This window comes from Eschrichtius robustus, chromosome 11, assembly GCF_028021215.1.
Source record: "Eschrichtius robustus isolate mEscRob2 chromosome 11, mEscRob2.pri, whole genome shotgun sequence".
NCBI lineage: Eukaryota > Metazoa > Chordata > Mammalia > Artiodactyla > Eschrichtiidae > Eschrichtius > Eschrichtius robustus.
This window is the reverse complement of record NC_090834.1, coordinates 90,581,327-90,591,604: the sequence shown is the minus strand read 5'-3', so window position 1 is coordinate 90,591,604 and position 10,278 is coordinate 90,581,327. Positions and strand designations below refer to the sequence as shown.

Sequence of the window (10,278 nt, the reverse complement as noted above, 5' to 3'; positions counted from 1 at the left end):
ATATCAATGCATCCTCTGCTCCTGATATTACAAACTGGACTAGAATTGCTTCATTTAGAACTTAATTCTATCTCTTCATCAGTTATATCAAATGTGTACTTCTAAGGTTCCCCAAAGATGATTTTGCTGGCCTAACTATAATTTGCTCTACGAAGGTTTTTTTCCTAGCAAATATGGTAAAAATTAAAGTTTGACCACCCCCCTGGCTAATCCTAATTGTAAAGCTTTAACGTTATTTGAAAACATTATTCAGGACCAAGCATTCTTTACTTTATAATCTACTTTGCTCAGAAAATTTAACCTAGGCATGGATCATTTCACTTTGAGGAGAAAACATCTCTTTAAATAACAATGACTTTAAGTCTGTCCTTTTGCCACTCCCAGAGATCTCCTAAGCTACGCTAGAGAAGTCGGGGCAAATGAGTGTCCCACCTCTCATAACCAAAACACTATCATGTCCAGCATTATCACAGTTAACAATGCAGATCACCATGAATATTTACACCTAGCAGGGTCCTCTGTGCACAACTCTGAGAGACAAATGGTATTTCCAGTAATAGTTTATTGATTTCCAAATGCACAGGGGCACTGAGTCCAAACATCCTGGGATAGCAGTAAATCTCTCTTACAAAATCATTTACAGTATGAAAATGATATACTGAAACATTAACTCAAACGTGTAATTCCCATGAAAGACTGAGTGTTCCCTTGTTTAATGTAAAGCGTGAAAGGGGAAGATGACTGAGGAGGGAATGTGGCTGCACAGGAAAACAGGCAGAGGACAATGGGTTCGTTGGTTCTCCCCATCCATGCAGTGTGGCCTGTCACTGTAGAAAGACTGGTCAGGTTCAAGTCCCATTAAGTATAAATCTACGGTCCCCTCGAGGTCATATCAAGCCCAGCATGGGCTCTGTGGCATTTTTTGTACCAGTATACCCACTAGTGTCTTAATTTATTTTTATTTTCCTGCCCTGGCGCTTGTTCTGCTGTTTCTCGTGTGTTCTTGGTTCCAAATGCTACTGTTTTACTAGGCAGTCCCCATGGGCCTTACAGCTCTTGGAACGGGCTGCGGTGGGGCTTCAGAAACACTGTTGGGTAAGGCAATATTAATGAGATCTGAAGTCTCCCCTGCAGGCCTTCTTTTCTCTCAGGGCTGGGCTGAGTCCATTCATAACGAGATAGATTTGTTTTTTAAACAGAAAATACCAGTTGTGCTAGGCACACTGTAAACATGCAACTAATTTTCTTATCGAAAAGCATGTGTTAACAGCTACTGAGTGTGGCATTTCAGGTATTGGCAAGAGAATATTTTCTAGGTGGAGGAGAGGACTTCCTAAGCCCTGCCACTCCTATCAGTCGTGAATTCTGCAGCCGTGCCCTCAGGCCTGACTAGAGTGGTCAGACTCTCAGGTCACCAAAAAGTCTGGGTGTCCAAATTTCCCATATCATTAGACACCTTGGAGTAGGGCTGGAGTGCAATTTCCCTCAGGGCTGTCGCCTTGGCTCAACGCTTTAGGAGCTGACAACCTTTGCCAAGGAGTTGCTCTTCTTGTTAGCATGTTGTAAGCAAGCCAACTAAGCCCCATTATCTGGTGACACTTGTAATCAGGGCTGGCAGAAACCTCTGCAGTGGTATGCGAGATAATGAGGCAGCTGCTCTGAATTTCTCTTAGTTGTTAAACTGCGCGTGTGCGTGCGTGCGTGCGTGCGTGCGTGCGTGTGTGTGTGTGTGTGTGTACATATACACATCAGGTGTTAGCAGGAAAGTCTATGTTCACAGGACTTTGAATTACCACATCCTCACAGACTGGCTAGGTTTACTAAAATATGAAGATTTCCTTTTCTGCAGCAGTGCAGCAGCTGACATTTTCAAATAAAGTTAGAGAGCAGAACACTCCTCACTTTTACCATTTCTGAGAAGTTCCATACTCCTGAAGGCCTAAAAACACTGTATTTATGGGGGATGGCACCAAAAAGGAAAGGTGTCCGCCAACTCCTGGGGGCAGGCTCAAGTTAGCAATGTGTACTTAATGTATCTGCTAAAGTAGAAGAATAAGGCTACCTTGCTGCCATTTCTGAGCCTAAACTATAGCCGTAAAATGTAATTTTGAAAAAGACTCCATAGGGTGGAATGGTCAGACTGCAGGTGTGTGGGGTGGGGGGAACCTGCAGCCTTTTTCTCTCTCTCTGTTTTAGGCATACACAGAGTTAGGAAGAGCCGGGTACAAAACCTGGCTCCAATACTTCCTAGCTGTGTAACTCAAGGCAAGTGACTCTTGCCCTCCAAATCTGTATTATCATCTGAGAAATGGGTCCTCATAGTTGGTCCTCAATATTTTAAGTCATTTCTCTTTCTAGGCTGTCAGAGCAGAGACTCCAGGCAATTCTTGGAATTGCCCTGGATTTAATGACAATCAAATCAAAGGACAAACCCCCTCTTAGCCTCCAGATACCCAACCTGTGGAAGGGAGCCAGGGATTGCTGTGAGGACCCAATTCATTCTGAAGACATTCATTACCTGCCTCCCTCGATGACTTCTCCCTAGGGATTTCTGCAAACCCTGCAGCCAGTTAGGACACAGTTGTGAGCAACTCTTACTGACCTGGTAGGAGGGAAGTCTCATCAGGCTGGGGCTTAAGGCCGAGAAGCATGCTCCAGCTTTGGGGAAGCTGGTGCCACTGCAGGAAGCATCTTAGTTCTTACACTGATAAATGCTGCCGGCAGGAACTCAGGAGCCTGGGCAGAAGCTGCTGAGCTGTGTTTAATGCTTCCCTGGTTAAAGTTTTATCAGGTGCTGAAAACAGCAGGAGCCCATAAAGCAAATCTGAAATCCTTTCTAAGTAAAAGCAAAAGTGCTTTCCTTGAGGATTACAGAGTATGATAATTTATTGAGACAGGCTGGCATGTATGTTTGTATTTCCATTCATATCCATTGCATAAATGCCTGGGTTTCCCAAATACTGATTTAAAGTAATAACATATGATCAGGGATGGAGGAGCCAGTGATCCGTCCATTGCTAAAATAAGGCTACTACTTGAGATTAAACAATAATTATTGGGGAAAGACAACACAAGCTTCCAAATCCTAAAATCTTCTTAATCTGATTTTTAAACTCTTTTAAGAATGGCCACTGGTCTTCCTTTAGGAGTAGTTTCTTTGGATGTGGTTGGGGGTTGTAATTAGTGGTATGCCAAAATCTCCAGTCTTTGTGGGCAGAAAGGTAAAGCACCGAAAATGTCTTAGTCATTTGTCGGCCACCAGTTTGAGAGAAAAATACTTTTTTTTTTTTTTTTTCTTTTTAAACAGCCCAAACTACTCTCAGCCCCAATGTCCCAACAACATATTTAGTGAGCAAGGGTAATCCTAACCGAGAAGCATATACACCTGGTAGCTTCCTGGCCTCAAAGAAACAATCATTTCATAGCATGCACAGGACTGAACAGTGATATAGACAGGATTCCTATAGTAAGTAAGCATTGTTTCTCCCTCAAAACCATCCCACACACACATATCAGCTGGCCCTAAAGCTTTGTGATAGGTACACAGGCAGGCAGGCAGGCAGGCAGGCAGGCAGGCAGGCAGGCAGGCAGGAAAAGAGGAATTTCCCTCAATGCAGGCTCCTTTGGTTCTGCCTCAGAGGCACTAGAAGTCTAGGTCCTGAGTCAACAGAAACCCTAAGGCTGCTTGGATGTAGTTCCAATTGTACTTCTCAGAAGCGAACACCAAAATACCACTAAAGGCAGAGGAGAGGGAACACACCCCCCACTCGCAAATAAAAATTCTCTGTGAAGTCTCCTATTTTATCTTTACTGTTTATATATACAAACATTCTATTTCATAATATAACTGTGTTTGTTTTATCTAAAAATAATGTCATTCCCTGACTCCAAACCATTTGTTAAGTAAAACTGCTGTTTCAGAAGACGCATGTTTTTTAGTTTGCAGTTTTGTATTCCCTAGTACATCATTGCTTATTTAGGAGTAAAAAACTTGGTTTTAAGGAAATGTGCTTTGGGAGTGGGGAAAGACCAGAGTCCAACCACGGTGAGTCTCTGCTCACGCTACTTAAGAGGAGAGAGCCAGCGTGTGGGAGATGACCTGGAGGTGGGGAGAGCCAGGGGAAGAGGGGTCCCCGCTGGAGTAAAAGGAAGGTATATCTGCCAGGAGATGGAGCTCGATTCAACACACCACAGAGGGCCAAGAATTCTCCCCACACTGCATTTAAGCCAAATTAGGCTAAGCTGGGGGAGGCGGAGCAACACCTAAACTGAAAATTCCCATTTGTAATACACATTCCAGACTTTCATGCTGTGACAAGACCCATAAAACCTCAGAATCCACTCAAATAATTCAGGTTCCATCAGATCCTTTAGTGACTATTTTGGAAACTTAGGCAATTTGAGTTCAGAAATACTGATTTCGATTTCAACTTTTAATCAGATCTCTTTGGTCCCTTTTTTTTGAAAAAAAAAAAAAAAAGTCATTTCCTTTCTATCTCTTCAATCTTTTCTTTTTTTTTTTTTTTCATTTCCACAGCACTGAATTATGAATCTGAAATCCTGGATAACCTCATGTACTAAAAATATCTCTCTATATTTCTAACTTTTAACTCTTTATCTGTTTTCAAGCCATCCATCTTATTTCATGAAACCACATTTTCACAGACGTATTAAATGGACTTTTAGAGACTAACTATGTGGGTTGATTCGGCCCTTCTTTTCCCTCATTTATTCCATGCTTCAATATGAATAAAGTGTGGTTTTATTAGCAGGCAGGGAAACAAATTCTGACTGCCCTTCAAGATTATTCCAGATCCTTCTTAATGAAGTGATACTGTTTGGGTATACAATATGACAGGGGCCGGCTTTCCTGAGTAAGTTCAAAGCAGCCATTGAGGCATTACCTGAAGGACCCTTTAATTGCTCCTGGTTGATCAAAGGGGCATTTTCCTTGACCTATCACGACAAGAGAATGAGAAGCACAGTCAGTAAGAGTAAAACTGGTCATTCCTTGGAGAGCTATGTGCCTGCTGTGGATCTGGGGAGGCATCTGGTGGAAGCAACGTTTGTTGCTGGGCAGCTTTCACAGGAATCAGAAGCCGTTACATACACGCCGTCACATACACACAAGGGGAAGGGATGATTTTCCGCTGGGGATGGCAGGTCTTCATGTGTCTTCTTCTTCACTGGCACCACTACAAAGGAAAGGAGAACCAAGTGAGTTAAGACTTCACAAGAAGGGGGGCAGCCTAGTCTACTGACAGAAGGCACAGGCTCTGCTGTCAGACTCCCCTGGATTCCAGCCCTAACCCTACCGCTGCTGGGCACTGTGGCCAGGGGCAAGTTACTTAGCCTCTCTACGTTCTGATTTATTTGACTGCAGAGATAATCATGATAATAAAACCTACTTTCTTAGGTTCCTGGAGGAATAAATAACACATATAAAATGCCTGTGCCTGGTACATAGTAAGTGAATAGCTACTTAAAGGAGCAGGTGAGGGTCATAATATTTTTTTAACTTGACAAAATAAATTGCTGGTAAAAATCAGGAGTTTGACGTCCCCTAAGCCTTAAAGCCACCTATTGTTAGAAGAGAAAGGCAAAGAGAAGCTATCATTCTGCGCACCAAATGGCACTTCTCACTTGGAATAAAGCCAAGGTTTTAATTCATGCCACAGGGACAGTCACTGGGTTCAGACGTCACCTCCTCAGAGAAGGTATTCTATCTAAGTCGGGCTCCCTGGTTACTCTCCATCTCCATCTTATTTCTTTCATAGCCCTTATCATGTCCTATAAATCATTTGTTTGCTATTTACTCTCCCCTCTACCCCCACCAGAGCATAAAAGAATAGCAATATTGTCTATTTTATCGACTACTGTTTATCTAGCACTAGGACTGTGCTAGGCATATCGGAGTGTTCAATAAATAGTTGTTTGAAAAAGAGAGTGAGAAATAAAAACAGGAAGGGAGGGAAGGAAGCGGCTGAAAGAATGGTCAGTCATGACTGCCTTGACCAGGGCATCCTAGATGTCAGGAGTATTTCAGCGGCCAAAAAATGAGTTGTGAGTCTCAGAGGCACGGCTAGAACCTCAGCTGCTCAGGGTTACAGCCTCCCTGGCTTGGTCCTGGGAGAGAACGTTGTTGATACAAGTACCAGGGCAAGAAAAAGTCAGGGCCAGAAAAAGACTTACACTTCTAGGACACTTAGAAGGACAAAAGCAGCAAATGTGCCTAGTTTCTCCTCCTCCACCACTTCTAGAGGCCACTGTCCTTAAAATAATAACAAGAGCCAGCTTGATCAAGTGTGCCAGGGGCACTGAGCTAAGCACTCCTCACCCATTCTTTCTATTACTCCTCACAATAATCCTAGGATGTAGGGACTATTATTATTATTATTATTACTATCCCCATTTGGCAAATGAAGAAAGTGGAGCTCTGAGAGATGGAAAATCCTCGGTCACATAGTAAGGCCTGCGTCCTTAAAACTTAAGGATTAGTTTCGGCTGGATAAAGTCTGAAGCAGGCAAGCTAGGGAGCTTGTAAGGGAGGTAAATCCCCCTTCCTCTGGTAGTGGCAGGTTAGGGAAGAGGACAGGCCTGGGGTGCATCAGCGCCCTGCTATGACCTAGAAATTTTTTCTATCTCACAAGGGATTATCTACATCTATATAAAAATCTGTGCTTTTTTGCATCCATCTGGGAAAGCCTTTAAGGGAAAATATCCTAGACAACAGACCTGTAGTACTTCTGCTAAGGGCGAAAACATTTCGAGACATGGAACGTGAAATTAAGGTACGCGTACTCTAAGGAGCCAAAAGAACCAACTCAGCAACCTTCACTATCCAAACTCTGCCCTATTTCCATTCCCTTTTTCTGCCTGTTGTCCAATCATGGGATGAAGGGTGCATGCTAGGAAGGGCTGGACAGTGGACCGTCATTAAGGAGCAGTGTTTGGTGGCATCTGTCCCAAAGGGAACAAAAAGGGTCTTTCATGAAAGCGTCTCACCAGAATCAAGACCCAGCTGGAACCGGTGCCATAGTCTCCCCTTCGGTATTATAGCCAAACAAGCTCAATGTTCTTTTGTCAATTTTCCTTCAAATATGAGAGGTCTAGCACAAGCATGTGCCCCTTCCTTAAACTGCGGTTCATTATTTAGCATTCTTAACTTGAGATGCATAGTTTAAAGGGTTCATGAACCTACTGAAGTTGTATACAAAATTTTGTCTGTGAGAGAGGCCATAATTTTCATCATATTCACAAAGAGGTCAACAACCCCCCAAAATTGAGTATAATGAAATTATAAATAAACTAAGTTCTTTTCGAGTTGCCAGGTCCCTTATTATAAGATGTGCAGAGTTGACTTGGGGAAAAGATCAGCCCTGACTGATAAAATCTTTTCTCATTATCCTAAAAGAGATCTGTTCTTGGGCCTGAATGACATAGCTCATCTCACAGTCTAAAAGCCTAAGACCTTGGAATTCTGGCATATCACTGGTTAATTTGACTATCTACTCTGTGTTAGGCATAACACTAGGCACAACAATGAACAAGATGAAATCACAGTAGCTGCCCTCATGGACTTCAGAGCCTAGGAGCTGACAGAGGGAGGGGGGAGGGGGAGGGAGGGAGGGGGAGAGGGAAAGAGAGATAGAAAGGGGAGGGGAGGGAGAGAGACATATTTTTGTCCAGAATAGCATCTTCAAATAAATCATACTCATTTTCATAATTAATGAAATTAATTTTCTGCAACAATAAAGAAGAAAAAATCATAACTGAATCTACAGCATACAGCTTTGTTCACCTTGTGTGTGGTCTCTCCTGGAGGGTCACACAGTATCATTAGTGTGAGATATCATCTGAATGTCCCTTCTTCACTCTGTTTATAAGCTGATCTGTGTTCACAGGATTTTATCTTAAATAGTCCATAGGAGTCTACTTTTTCCAAGGGAAGTAACACAGCCTTCCACCTCAGCCACTTATCCTCCTCCTCTGAAACATCTACCACTCACACTTAGATTTATAATGGGAGTGATACTCAGAGGATATTGAAATTTTGAGTGTCTGTTCTGTTATTGTTGTTTTCAGAATAAACTAACTAAGGGTGTTAGATAGGTAGCTCATTCTGTAGTAGGTATTTACCATGAGAGAAGCAGCATTATATAATGGCTTTGAAGTCACCAAACTAAACTAGGTTCAAATCCCCACTCGGGCACTAATGAGCTGTGGGACTTTGGATGTGCTGCTCAACCTCTCTGAGTCTCAGTTTCCTTGTGGTAATACTTACTGTATAACTTACAGGGTTACTGTGAGAGTTTTATGTATTTTATGCAATAGAAATACTTTAAAATGTTGGCTCCCTTCTTCAACCTGCTTTTCTTCTTATCCAGGATCAACACCTGCCTAACTTTCCTTCACCGTTGTTCTTCTGGCACCTGAAATGTTACATTCCAGAGCAAGTGAGCTCCTATCCCCAAATGTCCTTAAATTTCCTGAATGCCCTTCTTTGCTTGCGTGGATAGTTTTTTAAATGACAACTCCAGACCTACAGATACTGAATAGAAAGAAAGGCTGAGTTCCATGGTTCTGACCCTTCTACTTGATAGGTCTCTAGAAAAGTCAGTCCCTGCCAAACACCGGTGAGGACATACTGAGCGAAGCCCAGTTAACTGGCCTCAGTCACAGACTGACCCAGTTTGAGAGTGCCGGTGTGCCTAAAAGCAGCGATTTTAAAACTGGGGTACACATACCTTTGTGGTACCTAATGATTTTCCAGGAGGTATTTGGTCATTGGTAATTCAAAGGAAATTAATGTCCAGATCCTTACCTTCCATACATACTCTTTGTTAAAACTGACCTCTCCCAGAACGTGCTTGTGATCTACAGGTTCTCTCTTCAGCCACTCTCACTTTTTATACTCACCTTACTCCTACTTCAGAAAAGAAATGCATACCCCTCATCCTCCCGAATCTCACCATGGGACAATTTTAGAATGCCTTGCTTCTAAGAGAAGTCCTATGAGAACAGGGTAAGAAATAGTGAAGGATATAATCCCTTACTTCATCCAGGTAATAAACTCTTGGCAAAGCTGTGTGCCCTTATCTGTCTATCCACAGATCTAAGAATTCATATTCAGAAATGAGATGGTTGTCAGGAAATGTGTACTAATATGTTTAATTGACAAAATGAAATCAGACTTGGATCTGACAGAAAGCAAGACTGATTTGGCTGGATGGTTTGACCATGAAAACCATCTTTGCCAATGAGATTACACAGTGAATCTCGCCTGTAAATTTAATATGCTAAATCCGTAGTGCCAAAGTTTTGACGAAAATGTATATAAAGCTCGTACTACGCAGTATGTCAGAATTAACATCCTTCTCAACTATCTAAACTTGACATATAATTTCAGGAGTTAAAATGGGCAAGGAGGCACATAATGTTTTCTAAACTATTTTTGGGGGTATAAGAACAAAAAGTGTAGCTAAAGGAACTGAGAGCTCCTAAATCATGACCGGGAGAGTGACGTGACATTTAACACCCCCTAGGGGTAGGGGTCCAGGTGACAGAATGGGACGAGGAGCCCAGCCAGCAGAATGCTGTGTCCCCTCTGCCAGTTGGGCGCGCTGCCTCATGAGCAATCCTTTCTGTCTTGTTGTGCCTGTGAAATTGAAGGCACTGTTAGAGGCACGCCCCAAGCCCCAGTCCTATTCAGCCCCTAAGCACCTGCTCATAAAGTGATTAAGATCAAGGAGTGTTTCACTGCCTGACAAGCTTTAAGATAGTTCATATAGATAGGCAGCTCAGTTTTTCAGCTTCCATCCCCAGAGATGGACGCTTATAAGAGGAAGTTAATAAATGAGGTGGGTAGGCACTCTGATCTCGCAAGTTACTTTCTTTTACCTGAGAATACAATACAACTTAATTTGATTTGGCATCACTTGTATCGCTGAGTCCTTGGCTATTTATTCATTATTGATGTAAAAGGATTATTCACTTAAGAGGATGGAGAAATTAAGAGGTATCAACAAGGAAGGAAGGCTGGATTCAGTTGAGATGCACAAAGATAGATGTAGTATTCTCCAGAAAGGAAGCCACACAGGTGCTGTATGAGGAATTAATGGGAAGTGTCCATTCACCATCTGAGGCTGCAGCTGCTCACTCACTTCCAGTGAGAATGATCGGCCTAGCTGGGGGACGGGCCCGACACCCAGACCCGGAAATGCTCCTCCACCAGACAGAGCAGAGCTGCTACTTTTGTCTCCCGTGTCACCTGTCCCA

The 10,278-nt window shown here is 42.8% G+C and overlaps 1 protein-coding gene across 4 annotated transcripts in view; it reads right to left on the bottom strand.

Annotated features, from left to right (window-relative positions):
• Nucleotides 1-544: 544 nt before the first annotated feature.
• TRIM44 (tripartite motif containing 44) overlaps nucleotides 545-10,278 on the bottom strand; it is a 113,977-nt gene continuing 104,243 nt past the window's right edge. For all 4 annotated transcript variants that reach the window (XM_068554062.1, XM_068554061.1, XM_068554064.1 and 1 more), the window contains one exon: nucleotides 545-5,195. Coding sequence is in view for 3 of the 4 variants with exons in the window: in XM_068554064.1 (XP_068410165.1) it covers nucleotides 5,168-5,195 (28 nt within the window). In the remaining variant the exon portion in view is untranslated. The remainder of the gene's footprint in view (nucleotides 5,196-10,278) is intronic.